This window comes from Monomorium pharaonis, chromosome 4 (assembly GCF_013373865.1).
Source record: "Monomorium pharaonis isolate MP-MQ-018 chromosome 4, ASM1337386v2, whole genome shotgun sequence".
In the NCBI taxonomy this organism is placed as follows: Eukaryota; Metazoa; Arthropoda; class Insecta; order Hymenoptera; family Formicidae; genus Monomorium; species Monomorium pharaonis.
The window spans coordinates 8,376,351-8,398,068 of NC_050470.1; the positions used below are offsets into that span (position 1 = coordinate 8,376,351).

General features: G+C 39.5%; 2 protein-coding genes across 2 annotated transcripts; both read left to right on the forward strand.

Moving 5' to 3' along the window:
* The first annotated feature begins 271 nt into the window (after window positions 1–271).
* On the forward strand, window positions 272–13,138 carry LOC105835498 (somatomedin-B and thrombospondin type-1 domain-containing protein). Its single transcript, XM_012678840.3, has 5 exons — window positions 272–1,307; window positions 6,736–6,936; window positions 7,411–7,489; window positions 8,403–8,476; window positions 11,150–13,138. Exons 1-5 carry the CDS (start codon window positions 1,037–1,039, stop codon window positions 11,560–11,562), a joined length of 1,038 nt encoding a protein of 345 aa, XP_012534294.1. The 5' UTR covers window positions 272–1,036; the 3' UTR covers window positions 11,563–13,138.
* Window positions 13,139–13,399: 261 nt separating this feature from the next.
* LOC105835497 (phenoloxidase 1) lies at window positions 13,400–21,056 on the forward strand. The gene is made up of 9 exons (XM_012678839.3): window positions 13,400–14,179; window positions 14,564–14,756; window positions 15,608–15,831; window positions 16,313–16,515; window positions 17,244–17,661; window positions 18,004–18,132; window positions 18,807–19,134; window positions 19,458–19,690; window positions 19,975–21,056. The coding sequence occupies exons 1-9, from the start codon at window positions 14,072–14,074 to the stop codon at window positions 20,218–20,220; spliced, it is 2,082 nt and encodes a 693-aa protein (XP_012534293.1). The 5' UTR covers window positions 13,400–14,071; the 3' UTR covers window positions 20,221–21,056.
* Window positions 21,057–21,718: the final 662 nt, after the last annotated feature.

Here is a 21,718-nt window from a genome sequence, read left to right on the forward strand (position 1 = left end):
AAAGATGTAAAAACAAGTTGATTCCGTCGATAAGACCGATCTTTTTCAACATTATCGCAAGTCGTATTTATCTGCTAAATGAACGCGGAATAAGGCATCCGACAGTTACCGGGGAGAATATACGCCTCGTGTAAGTTACCGGTGGTACGAATTGTTGCCCTTTAAATTCCATTAAAAGCTGCAGGCACTAAATCGTGGCGTCCCGTGAGAGCAGACGGGGCATGCGCCCCAGCCAGGCGCCGGCTGCTGCGGTTCCCGTGGGAGGTGCGCCGAGAGTACGAAAAGCAAGGACGACGGCTCGGCGAAGGCGCAACATAGCGCGCGCGCCTCGTTACGTTCTTCTCGCGCTCGCGGGGTTGAAACTCGGCTCAGTTGGATCGCGACACCCTCCGTCGAAGGGTCCGGCCGCGACAGGGTCGTCCCATGGTTGTGTGGCGGTGCGTGAAGAACCCGAGACCGGATGCGTGTCTCGTTTTTAACCCTCCGCGACCCATTCGCGAGAATAAGTATAACGCGATAGTCAGAGATAATAATGATATAAAGCGTTTTAATTAACTGCGAAAATATACGTAAAAAAATTTTAGAGAATCCTAAACAATAAAAGATAACAGTTATCTTTATTTATTTCTGTTAAGAACCACCTCTAAAAAAAAAAATACAAAGAATTTTTTTTTATTGTGCGAATGTAAAGTGCGCTCTCGCCGAGCCGCGCGATTCAATGGTCGGTAAATGTCGGCAGCAGGGGCATTAAATTATAAACTTGGTGCTTCCGAGTATGAACTCCGCTAATACCAAGGAGCTATTTTCGCGTAGGAACTAGGAACCGATATCTCGGAACGCAAGGCCGGTAGATCAATATGACGATCAATCGCGCGCACGACGAGTCGCTGTAACGTGACGAGCGTGAATTACATCATTACGGTACACGTGCGTGGTGCTTCCACGACCATCGGCGGAACCAACAGCAACAATAATCCAAGGTCGTCGTGGGTGGCGGTGAGAGCAAGGTCGCCAGGGTCGCGGAATCGCGAGGAGAATGTGGAGGAAGGACGCGACCAGGTTGGCCAGGCTGATCGTCGTCGTCGCCACGCTGCTGATTTCCCTGACCGTTGACGGGATCGCCGCCGGCAGCTGCAGCTCCGCGAAGCTCTGTTGCCAGGGCAGGGACTCGGGCTGTGTCATTCAGAAGGAGTCGAACGAGATCCCCTCTATCGACAAACGCGCGATTCGCGACAAGCCGTGCTACTGCGACCACGCGTGTCTCAAGCTCGCCGATTGCTGCGACGACTTCAAAGAGACCTGCGGCGGTACGTAATTCGGCGATTTTGTACGGAGGGGATTTGTGGGTTACCGATGGATAATGATAATTGATCGAAGAAGAAGAGGATGGACAAAAGCACAGAATAATTTAACGCTTGAATAATGGATTACGAAAACAAATTGTTTAATAATTTAACACTTGAATAATTTATTACAAAAACAAATTGTTTTTGTCTATATAGACGATTACCTTTTTTAAATTCAATTTGAAAACAATTATTTTTCCCATTTTTATGCGTATTCGGCCAGGTCGCAGAGCTAGGAAACTTCATTTTCAGCCACAATAGATTTAATTTTCTGTGCCCATTTGAAGTACATATTGACGTTCTGTTTTCTCTGCGCAAGAAATACAATAGAATCATAAATGCTGCACACATGCAAACAAGCATACAAGTTAAAAATATATTTTTTTCATATTCATTAATTGCAAAAAGTTTTATGATAAGCAGTACTACTATGTCTAACATAAAAAAAGAGGTAATGAAGATATAATTGACGCTTTTATTAATTAAAATTAAATAAATCAATATTCGATTATAAAGTTAATATTACCAAATAATCATTTATAACAAAAAGCTGGAAAAATTAAAGTATAAAATAAAAAATTTCGATACATCAGTTAATCAAACTTGGAAACGTCGAAGAAATAATCAATTCTTAAAAGAAAATCGTCCGGAGCGTTGATTAATTGATAGACGACGGTCTCCGTCTCTATTTATCTGCGTTAATTACGCGCTTATATACACACACATACACACTCAATATGTCTCGAATTTCATAGAATTACGTTGGATCTTAAAAACGTTTCCTGTGTAAGTAACGTACTTGCTTTAGCGCTTTACACAGAATTTGCTCACTAAGCGACTTGTTATCAGCGCGAAAGTTTCTAATATTAACGGTATCGCGTTCGTATCGAAGGAGTATTTTGTTCACGAGGAATTTTGCACGGAAGTGTTTTTGTCGGGCGAAGAGTCCATTATTTTTCGTTCTTCACACATCGATGTATCAACAACGTGCGATATGCGATTCGTTTTTTTTTTTGTACAATGCCTTTAAAACCAATATCCTCTTCCAATTTTCGATCAAAGCAACTACACATGACCGCTCAAAAAGATGCTGATGGTGCGTTCCTCCAGCATCAGCACAATGTTGCACAACGTTTCGTCAGAATTTAATCAAATATCGAGCAATTATTAGTCTGACGTGATATATTGCATTTAATAGAAACCGACGTGCTCTCGATGATCAAAACGCTTCAAATGATTGTGTCGCGTATCATTAAACACTGATTAATATATCAACGTACAGAGTGTTCCAGTACATACGACAAAAAATTTTATTAAGGAAATTGAATTATCACGGAGAAATTATTCATTTGTTAGAATTAATTAAAATATCTCGCACACTAATTTTTATCAGACGGCAGTTGAATATAAAAACAAATTTGAATAATGGAAAAGATATATATATATATATATATATATATATATATATATATATATCAAGTGCACAGTACTCCGTGTGCGTGTATTTCACATTTTGAAGAAATGGCCTGTAGGGAAACCATCCCACGCAAAAATCGGACGAATTATTGCTGCTGTGTATATTGCCTATGTAAAGATGATAACGCTGACCGAGAGATCAGCTCCGACAAAGTATATATAGAGGTAAAGAATATCTTCGTAAATATACTTCACAATTTATAGACTGAATTTCCTCTTTGCTCATATTTTATGTATTTACGGGATAATGTATAAAATAATGATGTTACCGAATTATATGTTTACCTTTTGCAAAAACGCGATCGCTAGTGCTTTCGATAGACCTTGATTTAATATCTTTTGTATTAAACATTAAAACAGTTAAACAGGAATAAATTTGCCTTTTACAATTATTTAGAAATTCAACGATATTTCATTATCTGCACTCAATTGCTGTTATATATACATATATATAAAGCATCAGCACACTATCGCAGTATTTTATAATATATAACACATTTTTATTACCCGTATACATTTGCCTAAGAGACGGTCGAATTATTCTACATTGGTGCACATGCAGCCATTTGAAATTTTATGGTTCGTCGAACGACACGTCTGTTAATAGCAAAGCGATTAATGTTATTCAATTCACATTTCCGTTCGTTTAGCATGCCTCTGTATTGCCGGTTTAATTGCCAAATAATCGATGGGTAGGCGCGATTAAATTGTTCGCTAAACAACGGGAACGACGTCAAATAAAATCACTATTTATGCGCGCCTATTGTTTACTGCGGGTCAATTACAAAGCGCGAAATGTCTCTCTCTCGTAAAGTGGAGAGGCGCTCCCCCGAAGATAGAGGAATGGTGATTTCGTGTGTTGCGTCTGACTGCATTCTCATCTCCATCTCGTCGGAACTTTCATCTTTAATCACCTAATTTCTGCCATTTGCTGAAGCTGCGAGGGGGAAATCCCGCGCTCGTCGAAGCGCTAGCTAAAGCTGCGCCGAATTCGCAGCGATTATTCACGCTTGCCGGACGAGGAGAAGTGTCGCCCCTCCTTCCGACTTGAAGATGTAACGCGCCGTAGTTGCGGCTGAAATCGTATCTTGAGTGACGCAAAGCCGTCCGCCTTGAAGCGGGATAATCCTCTATTCTTGCCGGTAATAGCTTTCAAACGGGACGAGAATTTACATATTTTGTAAAGGGATTCGTGACGAATCGCGAGAGACGTACTTACTGCGATCGATTTGCATCCGGTTTGCAGGCGGCCAATAAGGGTAGAAACGTAAAGATTGCGCACTTGCGAAGGCAGTACGGACGTCCGTAATCCATTCCCGACGCGAATTTATTTATTATCGTCGGCTTCCCTGTCATTTTTAACGCGTCAAGAAAAGGTGGCTTCGAGATTCTATAACAAGAGCGAAACGTTTTGGGGAAAATAAGACAAAAGGGAGGACAGGCTGGAAAACGAAAAATGATCGCGTACGTCTAAACGTCCGTGCACCATGCTTAATGATACTTCGACAGTAACTTTGCGAATTTATCTTCCGGGGAAGAAAGTCAAATGCACGTATAATATTCTCCCGTCCGCCTGCAGGGTGGCGAAGAGCGCACAAGTTTCGGCGACGGTGTCTCCGTGCAGCATGTGACATCTTATATTGATCGTTACAGACCGGTGACAGTGTATTATTTCCTTCGCGTATTGCCGGGTGGGAATCTCCAACGTCGCGTATGTGTCATTCGACCGTTTCGCGTTCGCCGTACCGTCCGACGACCGGCGGGCACGCGAAATAATTCAGTTCGAGCGTACAATCGATCGGGCCACCGGGTCCCCGGCATCCGATCGCGAGAGCCACCGACGGTACGGTGTCGCGGAACTATAAACACCGTGTAACTGCAAAAGAAGCAATAAACAAGTAGTCTATATCCGCACCGCAGTTCTCACCGCTCGCTAGTAGTCTGATGCAAAATGCAGCTCGAATTTTACCCAACAGCTGCGGCTGCACACACACACACACACACACACATACGGTTGATTATAAAATATTCCTCCCACAATTTGTGACTGCTCGCCCGGTCGTATAATAAATCTTTAAATTATCACTGATTGGAAAATGAGGAATGGGAAACGCGAAAATTGAAAATGCTAATGATTATATTAATACATCAATATGTGTGCGTGTGGGAGGTACAAATGTTGCGATTACAGTAATTACATTAATAAGGTACATCATTTAATTATTCGCGTTATTTGCGTTATCGTAAATGCGAATATATAAAATTAGTGCAAAGTATTTAATTTAATTTTATTAATTCGCGTGATGTGTAATTTTCATATTCTCATTATGCGCCTTGTTTATTATAAATTTCACATTACAGTTTCACTTCGAAATAAATCTCTTCTCTCTATTTTAAAGATGAAAGAGCAAAGTTTAGTGCCGTTTATGCGAATGCTTTTCTCTAATTGCCCTTTTGACTTTGCTTGCGTAATGACGTTCTGCCGTGGGAAAGAAACAATTTAGAAAGTGTAGAATGAATTGTATTTTCCAAATCGTTGCGTCGTCCAACGGAAGACAAGATATCGCTCGGTTAATTGTGCGACTTTTTTCTTAACCGTTAAAATTTCGGCGCGCAAAATAATTATCGCTCGTAGTATTTCAATTAAAACGCCGTTTTAATTAACGCCGTTGACGTCGATCGTCCCATTTTTTTTTATGTCGCGATACTTGTTCTCGATGCATTTAGCGCAAAATGGAGCACGTTAAATGAATTTTCACCCTTCGCGTCCTACGCGCTCCTTAATGGAGAGGAGCATCGGTGATTGCCGCGTTTATCACATTTTTATTCATCTCAAATTTTGCCTCTTCATTTTCCCGGCAAAGGTGCGGAGTAACAACGCACAGTGAAATGCGTTTCGAAAGAACATTCATATAAATCGTTATTTCGGTGAGCTGCTTTTTATATCCGGTGTAAAATATCAGGGAAAAAGAGGCTTTAGTAGAATGAACGAATGTAATTTCAAAGACAGTCTTAAATCTTTTATTATTACATAACGTTACGTACTTTTGTACATTTATATTGTGTGTGCGTGTGTGTGTGCGCGCGGGTGTGTGGAATATTTACTGTAACTCGATTATTTCTCGATTAGAGAGCATCAATTAGAGAGCATCAATATTTTTGTTAATGGGATGGCTTTTAGCGATATTTTCATCAATATAATAATGCAATTCGTAGATAGCACTCACATTGTAAATTTTTTTATATTTAAAGTCATCTTAAGAGTAATATATATATATATTCTGTAGATTGAGTTTTTTATGAATTATTTACATTACTACACCCCACTACATTAATGAAAAATTGTAAAGTAATAAGCATGAAACAAATGTGCTGCCTATTATATTTGCTCCTTTGAAACAAATACTTTTTCTTTTAGTATTTTTGTATCATTAAAGACAACAAAGATATTCTGAATGAGCAAGTCACAGGAAACAGCCTGTATAAAAATTAAATTAGTAATACTTTCATTATATTATACAATAGTTTGTAATTAATAATAAAAGATGGCTCTTCAATTTAAAACTCCAGACTCAAGACAGTTATTGTGTTAATAAAGACAAAGACTTGGAGCACAAAGCATTGTCTTGCAGTCATTCTGCTAAGATCCTAACTTGATTGAATTTTTCTAGACACACGTATGTTTCGTAGCTTTAAAATTTCATTATGGAAAGTTATATCTCCTAATTAAAAGATAATATAATTGCGTTGTCAAATTGGAGGATTTAAACGATAGGAAGCCCAAAGCGCGTCCTTATCGATTTGTCGATCGCGTTTTACCAACGCGGCACTTTCGAGACAATTTTATCGTTTGTCTGCGAGAAACGACCAGATGGCCAGATCTCTTAACGTCGCGCTCATTCCCTCCTTACAGTGGTCGACTGCGCGGTGAGCGAATGGAGCCCGTGGACCCCGTGCGATAACGGATGCGGAAGTGGCACTCAAAGGCGCAGCCGGGTGATCGAGATCGAGGAAAAGAATGGCGGAAAGCACTGTCCGCACTTGGACCAGGTCAGGACGTGCCGCAGCTTCGAGAAATGCCACGCCAGGATTCGCTCGCAGCCGCATGCTAAAAGTGAGTTCACGATCGATCTCACATCAGACACAAGGAGATAAGTCGCATTTTACTTTAATCGGAATATTTCCATACGGACAGCGAGAATTAATATTTGACGGGACTCGTTTAATTTGTACAACGTAACTAGTCAGCCGTATTTTCATTTCACACACATAATTAAAAAAAAAAAAATGCTAAAATAATCAGACAATAATTTTTCTTGCAATAAAATTCGCGACAATTATCGTGTGATTAATTAAAATATTAAATTACAGTGGAGAAGGTTGAAGTACGAGGAAAAAAAATTGTTTTCTTGTATATTCCCTACGTTTTCCTAGTTTCTATAATGATCCTACATTTCTCAAGCATCTCCCGTTCTGGAGAATAAGAAGAATCGGATTATCTTCGATTGTATCTTCTCCCGCGACGTGAAATTCTTGACATCTGTCTACCGTTGCTCGATCCTAGGCGATTTCCTTTCATTTGCCGCAGGTGTGATGCTTCTTGCGCTTTCCCCGAGCGACGGCAACAGTACGGATGTAAGGATCAAGAATAGGATCGCCGATAAAAGGTAGGTCAAGCCCCTGCGCTTAGTCTTCGGGTTCGTGCGAAATGCGATTTGCTGCACATGCTTCCAATTCGCGCTGCAGAAACAACGTCTTTTTCCGTTTTCTTCGATTGGTGCAGCGTCAAAGTAGATAGAACAAGAACGAATTTGTGGGAAAATTAAAGCGCGAAATCGCTTAAAATTGCTTCCTTTCGCGTAATGAACGTTGCCAAAATCTATCGTTTATCGGTGTAAAAGCCGGTGTATTTTATTCTTTCGATTCAATTAAGAATATTTGTCCATTGTTACTCAATTAAATAAGTAACATAATGAGATAGATTTCCGGCAGAATACAACGTGTTAATGTGATGTGTTTAACGAATGGTACATTTATTCCTGTTCTACACCATCATACCGCGTCGTCGAATGATAATTAAGGATCTCCAATCGTATTTTATACGTATATTAATGACGCGGGGTAAATTATATTCGCGCGTAAGAGTAACAAGTTGACGCCCTTAATTTTCAAAGTTTATTACCTCTTCGCGCGATCGAGCATCAAGATTTCAATTTCATTAAAAGCTCCCCGGGCTTGGGCGAGGAATAACATCCCGGGGAATACATTTTTAATCTCGCTATAACCGAGACAGAATCGCTGATATGCCGAGGATCTAATTCGACAGGTCGTGCTCCGACCTGTTACAAAACACGTAGCAAACATCGCGCCGCGGTATCGAGACTCCCCTGTGACGATGCGCCGAGCGGGCAAAGCAAGTTTATAGCAAGGCCGTAAGCGAGGCAACCCTTTGGGTTCCGCTATACAGCGGGTGTATGTGGTGTGTGCGGTGGCTAACGAAAACATGCCGTGGAACATGCACGTTTTGTTCCAGGCTTTGCGATATTTAATATAAAAAAACCGATATTACACACGTTTCAGAGGCAGCTGCGTTCCCTTCACCATTCTGTGGGTCTCGCGGGGCTGCAGGAAGTTTTCGAGTCTGCTCTCACAAGGTTCGTATAATAATACGCCCGCGCCCCGATAACTGATCCTAATCTTATGAATCTCGAAAATAGAAGCTCCTTTTGGCAAAATGTTATTTTCATTATCGAGATCGAAGATTCAAATATGGAATATGCATATCGGATATTCGTGACCTTCCTCTTCCTCTTGATTCTAAATTTATTACAATGTTAAAATTAATCTCTTTCTTTTATGAAGATTAATTGAATCAAAATGTATCATTTTTATGTATATTTTATTATGTGTATTTATACTTTTAATTCTAATTCTTATTTTTCATATTTTTCTTAATCCGTAAAACATGAACCAATTGCTTTTAACGCACAGACGAAACAATTTTGATAAAGTGTCTAAAAATAAATACAAATCTGAAAGTAATTTTGTTAGACCATCAAAATATATAACCATGTCGGACATTTAGATTAATTGCTAAAATGTCAAAACTTCCTGCAGCTTTGTTCATCATGTTTCAGCTTTTCACGTAATTATTTCGAATAACCTGGTCTAACAAAGTGATTTTCAAATCTGTAATTAACAAAATATTTAGGTATTTTAGCAAAACCGCTTTTTCTGTGACATCGTTATTTGCATGCACATTCAAACCTTAAATTGAAATACTTTTAATATTATAAAATTTCAAGTAACTCGTTTCCTTGAAACGTTGGAATAAATCAGAAACTTTGAGTTATGTCTTTACGCTAAGAATGAATATCAGATGCTTAAGTGAAACACTGGGGGAGCTTATAAAAACAGAGTATATATTACAACGAGGAAGAGGAAAAACAACGGCGGATGCTCCGCATACCGGCCATTCTTTTTCGCGGTTAAGTCCTTGCCCCGCGCGCTCAAGTTTTTTGTAACCATAATGCTTCGAAGAGACAATAGACTTGTCTTCTTGCGAAAAACGGTTCGCATCTCCGTGGCGGTATGTAAAACTCGGGATTACGCTTCGAGCGAAAAATTATCGCTTTGCGAAAGTCTTCCCTCGCCTGACGTTATGATAAAAGCAAGATTCCTCAGCCTGCGTGCCCGGCTACAAGTTTCCAACTTGTAATATTAATTTTAACTTTTTGATATTCTCACTTATATTGCGCGAAACACGACATTCGAGAAATCGTACATTTATAAGTAAATAAATAAATATTTAAAAAAGGGGGGACTTTCTAAATATCACTAAAATTTTGTTTCTATTATTTCTAATTTTAATTGATAATTTTTATTGACAACATCGAGATTCGTGTATACGTGATACGTTTTACGAAATAGGACTTATCGAAATGGATTATACACAAAATTTGTTCTCATACTAAGAAAAGCAATTTCTCATGTTTTTTCTTTTAAGTAACGGTTATTTTTGCAAAGAATATCTCTTTGATAAATAGTCTTAAAATACACTCATATTACTTGAAACAAGTAAGATTTACTTAAAATAAACTTCTGTGTACATACAAAAAAACGTATACTTGAATTAAATAAGCATCGCTTATTTTAAATAATTCATAAGTTTATATATTCACAAATCTATTGTAAATTGGTCATAAGTAATGAATTTATTTAAAATATATTCTAAATCCTAGTAATTAAAGTAAACATTTGATTTACTTATTACTTTGACTTTGCTTCAATTCAATTTTATAATATTCTTCGCAAAAGTATAAGTTCTTTTTTCAATTATATAATAATGAGTTTTTTTTAAATTTGGGATAAGTATATTATCAAGAAAATATTTCTTGAAGATAATAATTACTTATTATTTAAAAAAGTAAATTGAGTGAATGGCTTTTCTTAGCAGTAGAATAAACATTTCTCTGTGTATATTGTTATAAGTATACTTCTCATAATTATTGAATATTTTACCTCCGTAACTTAAAAATGACGAGAAATATCGTGTTAGACTTGTGATTGTAATTACTCGTACAAGTCTGATTACGCTGTCCCCGCCAAAAGGATCTTTTACCCGGAGCTATGTAATAAGACGCGGGGCGCTTTTAACGGAATCTGAACTCCGCAAATTCTGAATATGAAATTCGCATAATGACGAATCGCGCCGCCAACGTGGAAATGAAGCGACTCGATCTAGTCTCAATTAACGTGCACTACCACCGTGGTTGCGCGACGTAACGCCATGTAAATTAGAGCGTAGCTCCCGCGACGCCGCTCTACGTCAGCTGTTATCGCGAAGGAATCGACCGAATGAAGTGGATGCGGTGGTGGAGATAACGGTTGTTTCCTGTTGGCGACGTATCTAAAGCAGATAAGCCATGAAACGTGGAAATCTGCGGACGAAAGCAAGTTGTTTTGATGATGACTCACTTATTATATCTCCGTGCCGCTGCTAAATTAGCCGTCTTGCTTTCACCACCTTTCGATTTAATCATTTCATCTCTCTTATTATGACTATCGAGTGACATCAAATCACAACTGCTTTTATATGTATATACAAACGTTTAAAGAAATGCAGTTATTAATTTAAAAATATTAAATTGTCGAATAAAAGTACACACTTACAGAATTGGTAATTTTGAACCTTTCCCGTTGGAATTATATGTTGATAAAGAGGAACTAAGAACTAGGGATTAATTCGTAGCCGTCAGTGGTGTATAATTAAAATGCCATCGACCGAAAGTAAAAAGCACGGTGAGCGAGTATTAAAATCACCGCAGGTTCGTGGATTTGCGTGGAGCGCCCGGGTAACGAGAGTCTGGACAAATACGTGGGCATCGGCAAGTGGAAGCTGTCGGCCGATATTGCTGGCAGCAACAATCGGCACGGTCGGTCGACCTATTCGATCTGCCACGGGAGATGGGTCGGCGATTCGCCGGTGGTTTGTCACGACGATCTGCGATGTTCCGGATACACCTCGCAGCTGGTGGATTGCCGCGATGATTCGCGATGCGTGTACAATCCGCGATTCGAGTCCAGCCTGACGACGACCCCGTACACCACGCAAGCGGTCCGAAGTCGCAGGGGTGCGAACAGCGATAGGCCCGCCGTCAGCAGCAGAGTTGTGAGAAGACGAAGGAGAGGCAGACGACGGAAGAGGAGTAAAAGAAGAAGGCGCGCCGCAGAACGGTGAACGTTCTTTGGAGCTTTACCGTAACTCCCGCAAGTGTCGTCAATGTCGGAGTCCCTTTTTCTTTCTCTACTTTTCTCCTTATTTGTTATTATTATTATTATTATGCAGAATGTATCGTAAGATACTTTAGATGGGATTCTCTGAGAAACTCGATCGTGTCGATTTTTCCGTGGCAAAAATATCGGGGAATTATCGATTTAAAGTTTAGAATCGATTCGATACTTTGCATATTGAGCTGCGAAGCTACAGATAGGCGGGCAAATACAGAACCTTGTCCTTTTCTTTAAGTCCAAGTGTACTTTATAATAGGATTTTAATTTTGAGACTATTTGATTACCAGAGAATTTAATTTTAAAAACAAGAAAGTTGGCGTTCAATTAAATTCTCGCTAACGAAAAATCAACGCTCTGGATTAGTCCGAGAATCCGTGTATTTAACTTAAATATCATTACTCGACGTTTCGTTATCTTTTAAATTGAATTATCTCTTGCATCGTTTATCGATATTTTTATTTATTTAGTTATTTCAAACTTGAAAACTTTTTTTTCTGTGTTAAGTTTCGCTGGGCTGAAACTACAAAACATGGAATAAAATCCATTTTCTCTTTTATTCCTTTTTTTTTTCTCTTTTTCTACTCGGCTTGACGTAGCAATCGCGTACAGATCCATTGTCTAGATTATTCCGATTAATTATCATATCGATTTTATCATTAGCGCAAGCTTGCGAAACGTCCGTCGGGAGAGGAGAATATCTTATTCCCTTTGGAGGGAATCGCGAGATAATCGATACTAGCGACGTAAGAATTATGATTTACGCAGATTATGAGCTAATAAATTGTGACGACGCTCGGGAGATAAGAATATCACAGGAACGAGTGTTGGATAATATATACATGTTGTATTAATTTAGTATTTTCCTCTTTCTTTCTTTTCCTTTTCTTCAGGTTTCATCCAATCTAATGTATTGTATATGCGTTTGTCGAATATAGATATATAAAAAAAAAATATATATATTCGTAGCGAGCGGATAAAAAGAATTTTATCATTATTATAATCATAAATAATTGTATTTTATTAATAACGTGACTATCACAATATCTTCCATAAGACAGGAGATTTATAAGATCAGAGATATATATACTGCCTCATGCACATTTTTCTTTAATCGTTTTGTTCAATTTATTATAAGTATTCTATATATTTACATACAGGGTGTCTCAAAACTATCACTTATTTATAACTCGTTGGAAATGCTCCATTGGAAGAAATAGTATTTTTTCAATTCAGATTCTAGCATTCATAGTAACGATGCTCTCTTTGCGATGCCCTGTATATCTTGAAAATAATTTTTAATGTCATTAAGTGTATATATATATATATCCATCTTATTAATACATATCGTATGATATAATAAAATTTCTGTACAGTCCCGTTTTACTTTTTAGTATTTGCATCTTTAAGTGCAATATCATCATTTCTCTTCACGAGAAACATATCGGCGTGACGAGAGATTAAAGGCTCTCAAAGTGAAACGAACAAAATGTAAAAGCACAGTCAATAAAAAGCACTTGCACATATTTGGATTACGGTGTGTAACTGAATTCAAAACAAAATTCCTCTCTTTCCCTATCAATCTTGAATTTAACGATAAATATTTCACAAAAAAAATTTATAAAACTGTAATTTTTAAATATCTTAAATTTAGATCTTATTGTAGGTACATAAAAAAGAGAGTTAATGTATATCTGTTATTATCGGATATATCAGACAGTTTGGAGAGGATTAGTTCAATTAACGCTAGAGACTTGTTTATTGTTTAATGAAAATAAATTATGCTACACTGAACGGCTGCATGCCAAAACATCATATGTCATAGATTATCATTTGCACTGCATTATACATAAGTAATAATGTTTAATCAATGTATAAATAATTAGCCTGTTGCGATCAGTGTCATACTCGAAATACAAATGTTATGTCGCATTGACATATATCACAGATACGGAATGCATTTAAATAAACATTTTACTTTTTATGTATAATAATATAAACGTAATCTTTATATATTATTTTGTCTATATATACATGTATATATAGACAAAATAATACCAACTTATTTGCGGAACGTTGTTGGTTAATCGCTATCAATTTCCTCCGAGAACAGGAAAACCTGCACACACAAGATCCGGTTTAAGCACGGTGTTTTCGTCGCTTATCCCTCCCGTGTTCGTGCACGGGATTGTCCCATATTTCATGAACGGATCCTGCGGTCGTTCGAAGGCGACGATCGTTTATCGTCAGACAGACCATCGTATCCTCCGTGATTCCCCTATAAATGCAGGCATCAAGAAACTCAGCTACGCAAAGATCCGCCGTACGTTGTCTCGGGAACAACGTTGCGCTTATTCTCCTCGTTTCCGCTCTTGACACTTCGATACCAACTTTCGAAGAGTACGAATCGCGTGATCGATTTTGTCGAATTTTAGTGCGCGCACTCATTGCTATTCAACATGAGTAAGAAAACGGACATCTTGTACCTGTTTGATCGACCGGCAGAGCCGGTGTACGTGCCCAAGGGAGAGAACAAAGTCGCTTTCGATGTACCAGCTAACTACTTGGTAAGCCCTATCCTTGACGGTCTTATTGCGTATCAATATTGAATTTCGTGATATTAGTTGGATGCTGCTCTGCAGTACAGAACTTGAAATCTTGCCGGTAGTACCTATTAAAATTAAGCCTTAGGTCGTAATGCGCGACGCTTCGGGAAACGTAAGATTTCTAATAAAGTTTCACAAAGTAAAAGAGACCTCTTTCTTAAGTTCAATTCTCGTTTTGCGTATTCTTATTTCTCAAACGTAAGAATTCTCCAGCAGTACGAAATATATTTTGTTTTATGTCACGTAAAAGTTCAAGAGAAAGAGCTTCAAACAGGGGAAGCGTTTTGATTCTATCGGATACGAATTTTTGGATATACAATTTTTTTTTCTTAAATAAATTTGCAGCCTGAGTCTCGGCAACAGAATGCTCCCGCAATTGTGAATCGTTTCGCCGATGATACCGTGAGCAAAGTTCCAGTGAAGCAAATCAGTCTACCTGACTTGAGCGTCCCCCTTCAACTTGGACGTCGAGAACCCTTCTCCCTTTTCATCCCTAAGCACCGAAAATTAGCCGCGCGACTTATCGACATCTTCATGGGTTTGTTTCCGACTCTATTCTTAGTGTATTACGTCTCATCCATATATTTTTGTCTTATATACACCGAGAAAAAAAGAATTGCAGTAACCATAATGTTACTATAATATTCTATAGTCATTTTTGGACGCAACTATCATATTTTTATGGTTATTCAACAATATAAATTATAGTTGTTTAAACTATATTAAAGTACTTATAATTATAATGTTGGTCTTACGATATAATTGCCATAATCAAAATGGAGATTAGTAAGCTTGATATGTAAAGCAATCAAATCTAAACCTTTTTTTGAACTTTTTCACATTTAAAATAAAGATTTCAATATAGCAAATTGTACCATAAAACAATCACCATAAGCATATGTTTATTATTACCAATATTATAGTAATAATTACTGTAAAAATGATATTCCTGACTATAATTATTTTACTATGCAATTATAGTCACAAATATCACGTATTTTTTTTCTCAATGTATATTTTGCTTCTTTTGCGGTCTATTTTAAAGGTTGCTGTATGTTTGTTGACCACATTAAGGGTCTCTTTTTAGAAGCTAATTATAATTCAATTTTCATTAATTAACACTAGAACAATCGGCATTAAATGTATACCGATTTCTATCATTTTTTTATTTTTATTGTTAACTTTTTTACGTATCTGTTATTATTCATAATTTTTCACATATTTAAATAAATAATTTAATGTAGAAATGTGAACCTAACCTGTCATTGTTCCGGTGTTAAATTAATTCAGTGCACCGTGTACACCGGCTCGCGTTTACACTATTATATATTCTGTTTACACAAACTTGATTTAAGCGGATGCTTTGCTGATCAACAATTAATGTTATAGGTATGCGAACGTACGATGACTTTCTCTCGGTGACGGTTTACTGTCGCGATCGCGTCAATACCCAGATGTTCATCTACGCGCTCTCGGTGGCGATTCTGCATCGTCCCGACACCAAGAACTTATCGATACCACCGCTGTCGGAAATTTTTCCGGACAAGTACGTCGACAGCGGGATATTTGCCAGAGCGAGGGAGGAAGCTAATGTTGTACCGCCTGGCTCCAGGGTACTTGTTCTTTGACGCATTAATTACGAACAGGCTCGTCACTCAATTATGCAGCTTAATTAGCAAGCTTATTCTTTGAGAGCAAACCGTACGACGCCTACGTAAATATTACGTAAATGAGAGCTTTTTGAGCTTAATAATTTTCAGTTTTAAATTTTTGAAGGATATTAGGCGAGACGATTGTATTCTTTGCATTACAGTAGTTCGCAATTTGCCGTAGTACGGAGTTAACGAAACGTGTTTAGTGTTGTAATTTTCCAAAATTTACATACTTCAGATCGCGCTGTTGAATTTGCACATTTGATATCCGAACCTAAATTTTCAGTGCATTTCCATTAACATGCCTCTTAACCGAAAAGTTAGTGTTAAATTGTGATAACGCGATAAATTTAGGAGACCGCTCTAATAAGAGCCGCTTTATATCGTAATTTTGAATGCGAAAGTCCTCGTTTTATGGTCTCGTTGTCCCCGCAATTTGTAGCTGGCTATCGAAATTCCACGGGATTATACTGCGTCGGATCTTGACGAGGAGCATCGCGTGGCTTATTGGAGAGAAGATATCGGGATCAATCTTCATCACTGGCACTGGCATCTGGTCTATCCATTTGAGACCGACATCAGGATTGTTAACAAGGATCGGCGTGGCGAGCTGTTCTACTATATGCATCATCAGATTCAAGCCAGGTAGGTGCAGACGCCAGCGAAACGCACGTAAGTCGATAAGATTGGGGTATTCCGCCGTGGCATGAGATCACGCAGGTGTTGTAGGCGACCGGATCACATTCTGATCTCGATCGTTATTATCGCCCGGGAAACTCGTCTCAATTCTGCATAGTATTATTCGAACAATATTTGTTGAACGAGCTCGGAAATGCATTTGTGCGCGGAATAACGGAGTAACATTATTATGCGTTTGAGTTTCGGAAATAAATGTAAATTTAAATGCCCATTAAAGCACTTATGAGAATTCACTGGGAAAATGGGGAGAGATGCGAATTAAGGGGTATTACGAGGAATTAGTTTCAAAAACTGCGAAAGAGACCTTTATAATTTAAAATTTATAATTTGCATATAATAGAGCAGCGCTCTAAGACTTGCGCTCTAATTGTTAAATTGCTTTAATTAATAAAACTATCATTATTCTATTATTGTTAACATTAATTATCTGAAATTATTATCACATTATAATTATTACCATTAATTATCTGAAAGCGTATTTATATCAGTAAGAGCCTACCTGCTGTAGCGTCTTCCTATTGTCTAATATATGAGAGTCTCGTCATCGATTTATATGTGATATATATATGAATAACTAACCTAATATCCGGATATTGCCTCGGGCGCTACAGATGAGAGTTTCCTCACGGTCCCTATGTTATTATTCGGGTTTCGCTCGATCTCTCTTTTCGCAGATACAATTGCGAGCGTCTGTGCAACCGATTGGGCCGAGTGAAGCGCTTCCACAATTGGCGCGAGCCAATCCCGGAGGGTTACTTCCCCAAGTTGGACTCGTTGGTGGCCAGTCGCACTTGGCCCGCCCGCCCCGCCGGCGCCATTCTCAAGGATATCAACCGTCCCGTGGACCAACTGAACTTCGACCTTCAAGATCTGGAGAGATGGCGCGATCGCATCTACGAGGCCATTCACACCGGCGCTTACATCAGCCCCCGCGGCGAGAGGGTGCCTTTGACCGAGTTCGGCGGTATAGATGTGCTCGGTAACATCATGGAGGCCAGTATCCTCTCGCCTAATCAAAACGTATACGGAGACCTTCATAATCTCGGCCACGTCGCCATCTCTTACTGCCACGACCCTGATCATCGCTACTTGGTAATGAGATACGCAATCTCTGCTATAATTGAGAAAAAAAAAAAAACTCGAAAATAAAAATTGCGGGAATTTTTACCGAAGCTTGATTTCGCAATATTAATAATTTTTACTTTTTAACATTGTGTATACGTATAAATAATTTTTCTTCCGATCGTACGTGTTGAAGCAACCGTTGCTTTTTTACTTTTAACACAAGTCGCGTCTCGAGAAAAGGACGCATATAACTTCCGAGCACGCTCCTATATTTCACTTTAAAAAAATTGATGCGAAAAATCATGCTACACTGCAAATGATAAACGGGACATTTTATTCTCTTTTTTTTTTCCCTTCGTGGCCTCGCAGGAAACTTTCAGCATCATGGGAGAACCGGCGACCGCCATGAGAGATCCCATCTTCTACAGATTCCATGCTTTCACCGACGATATGTTCCTAGAGCACAAGAATACACTTCCCGAGTACAGCCTACAGCAGGTGGGTGTACACAGCTGTCTCGCTTCCGCGATATATCATCGGTTCACCGGTATATAATGCCGCTAAGTACACGTGCTATGTGGCCCGGAATTACGTGAAGCTCGACGGTGGTAAAAAAAAAGCTCGCTAAACCATTTAGCCCAACGAGACCGCTAGACACGTCGGAATTTATCAATCTTTTCACCCGCATGCTGGGAAATCTCGTTAAATGCTAACTCGACAAATGAGACTTTAATTTACCACCGAATTATATTCGCGAATAATGCACAGGATATCTTCGAGTTCTTTCATCGCAATCCCTCCGAGGAAATCTTTGAAATTCGACATTTTCTAAGTACAAATTTAATCGGCCTAATTTAATTAACATATTATAATCAAACCTCACGATCTTGTAGATTTCAACATTAGATTAAATTGCTTGTAATTAGACGGTCGTTTAAATGTCGGGATAGAATTCTTTTGAAATTCAAGAATCAGTTTCACGTCAGCTTCTCTACGTTCTTTAATTTTTCTCGTTCTAAATTACCTTCATTTTTAATACGCCTCTTAATTAAGCTCCGGTTTTCATTTTTTAAAGAAATTTTACACGGAAGTTTATCATGGATTCTGACTGAAAGGCTAAAAGAAAATGGTGGAATTTAATTGCCTTCTTTCGTTTGTTCGTGGGATTTTAGTTGGACTTCCCGGGTGTAGAAATCACGGACGTAGGAGTGCAGACTCCGAATCAACCGGCGAATCTACTTTCGACCTTCTGGACCAAGAGCGACGTCGATCTGTCTCGCGGTCTGGACTTCACTCCTCGCGGTCCAGTTCTCGCAAGATTCACCCATCTGGATCACGCCGACTTTACGTACAGAATCGTCGCCAACAATCGTAACAACGCACCGCGACGAGGAACCGTTCGTGTATTCATCGCACCCAAGCAAGACGAACGTGGATTGCCCTATGTCTTCAGAGATCAGAAGGAGCTCATGATCGAGATGGACAAGTTCACTGTACTACGTAAGTCATCTGTTGTATAAACTTGTTTCTATTTTAATGTGGCCTTTAGAGTAACATATCTAAAACAATATCTCTCTTGTTATATCAACCCCAATGACACCACACGTTAGAGATACAATTCAGTTTTAACACGTAACGATCGGAAAAAAATGTTAAAAAATTAATTTTTGTCACCAAATCAATTTTACACTTGCATATAATCCTCGAAATAAGAACGTATACTTTTTATTAAAAAAAAAAACAATTGCGTCGAGGTAAAAGAGGTTTTGTATTATTTGTATTTACGCTACTTTACGAAATTTCCGTTCGCGTCCACCCCCCAGTGAGGCCGGGATCGAACACCATCGAGCGTAAATCAACGGATTCTTCGGTAACTATACCGTTCGAGAGGACGTTCCGCAATCTCGACGAGAACAGACCAATCGGCGGCGATAACCTGGAAGAGTTCAACTTCTGCGGGTGCGGCTGGCCGCAGCACATGCTGGTACCTAAGGGGAACAAGGAGGGATTCCCTATGGACCTCTTCATCATGATATCCGATTACACCGGTGACGCGGTGAGTACTTTTTATACTTATCGGGCTCTCGCGGCGCTTAAGAGCTTACAGTCTGCCAGGTGATGGAAACCTTCCACCCTTCCTTCACACCTTTTTCTCTCCCCCTTCCCCTTTTTTCCACTCTTTTAACGGCGACGTTCCGGTACACGGGAAGGCGTTCGCGTTACTTCGCTTCGGGGGGTGCACAAAAAAAAAACGAAGAGGAGGAGGAGAGGGAAGGAAAAAAAGAAAAGAGAGCAACACGCTAAAGGAATTGCTTTGCCGTCCCGCGGCGACATGTACAGGTGGAGCAGGACGAATCGACCGGATGCAAGGACGCGGCGAGCTTCTGCGGCCTGCGGGACCGCAAGTATCCGGACGCGCGTCCCATGGGCTATCCGTTCGATCGCAGAGCTCGCACTGGCGTGGAGAACCTGGCCCAATTTCTGACCGGCAATATGGCAGTCCGGCAGATCACCATTCGCCACGCGGACACCGTGTTGCCGCGCGTGCGATCCGGAAGTATGAGCAACACCCTCACCTTCGCCTGATTCGACGACCGACCGACCAACCGACCGACCGCTCGCGCAACTCCGCCAAGAATTCTAGCGTCTCCGTTCTCCGCCGCGCATTCCCAGTAGAGCGGGCCTGTAATATCCGTCGTGGAATCGTGACTGATTGCGTGGAAGTCCGACACCTAGTTCCATATCCTCGGATGGCGAACGCTGGAATGACGGCGGCGGCGGGTCGGGAGCGGATAAAAAGCCGGAGGTCGACGAAACGCTATTTCCATATCTCTCGACGGCGGTAGATTATCTTAGGGAGCGAGAGCGAGATTCTTCGTGGACATGCACGAGCTTGTGCGTTTTATAATAATCGCTAAAATTTCCCACCCGACACCGCAAAATCGAGTCAAATTTCAACGGAATCAAGGCTATCTTGTGTAGAACGTATCTTCTTTAATCTCGAAACACTTTACGGATATTTTTATACTTTAATCATTTTCCCTCTGTTAGCCCCTTTATTTCGATACAATATAAATATCCATGTCTATGTAAACCAATGACATATAACTAGTTTTAAATTTTGTAAATGTCATGTTATAAAAAAAAAATTTCTTGTGAGCCGCGTTTGAATATTTCCTTAGACGAACTTGTAAAAGTTGTTTTATTTACGATTTCATAACTTGCGCATCCACTAGCAATGAGTACCGCTTAACAAATGTATTTTTGTGTAAAAATGGGGAACAAAGACGTGTTCTGAACGCTCAAGCGAAGCTTTTCCCCCGTCTTCTTTCTCTCGTTTCACTCGCATTACAGGAACTAGATTGTAGAAAGCAGCAAATGTAAAAAGCAAAAAAAGATAAAAATAAAGTTTATGCAAATTAGATGCGCCGTTTTTTTCACCCTTTTATCGTATTACGGATGTTGAAAGCGAGCGACGATGTCTCGAATGCAACGAGAGAGGGCGTGAGAGAGCATCAGTCGGCAAAAAGGACCTAAATGATTTAATTAAATTTTTCAAATTCGCGCGCGGCTACAGTTTTTTTCCATTAGTATTAAGTTTTTACATAATTAATGCGAGTGATGTGCCTCTCGCAGCTCCACATGTAATTTTTAAAATATCCAACTTGAAACATTTTTTAAATTACATTTTCTATCAAATCCACCCGGTTGGCGGATATCCAAATTAATGGCGCGACTAACGGAACACTTGTCGGGAAATAATGGTGCTCTTGTGCGTCATCTAGTTTATAATTAACACAATTCCGTTGAATTACTCAGCATCTCTATCAAAACCGACGTAGCCCCAACACTCCTCATTTATACATATATATATAGTATATATCCAAAACGTTGCTCCGTTTTCCGCATGGGTCCTGTTCTCTCCCCCAAATGCATTTATCACGCGTTTGTTTCTGCTAGTTCGCAGCTAGACGGACGTGGATTTATTCCTACGAGGGGTAGAAATAGGGACGGGCGGACGAAGATAGATACACGTTTACGACCGTCGCTTAAGCGTCGTCCCTGCCTCTAATATCACTCGCGC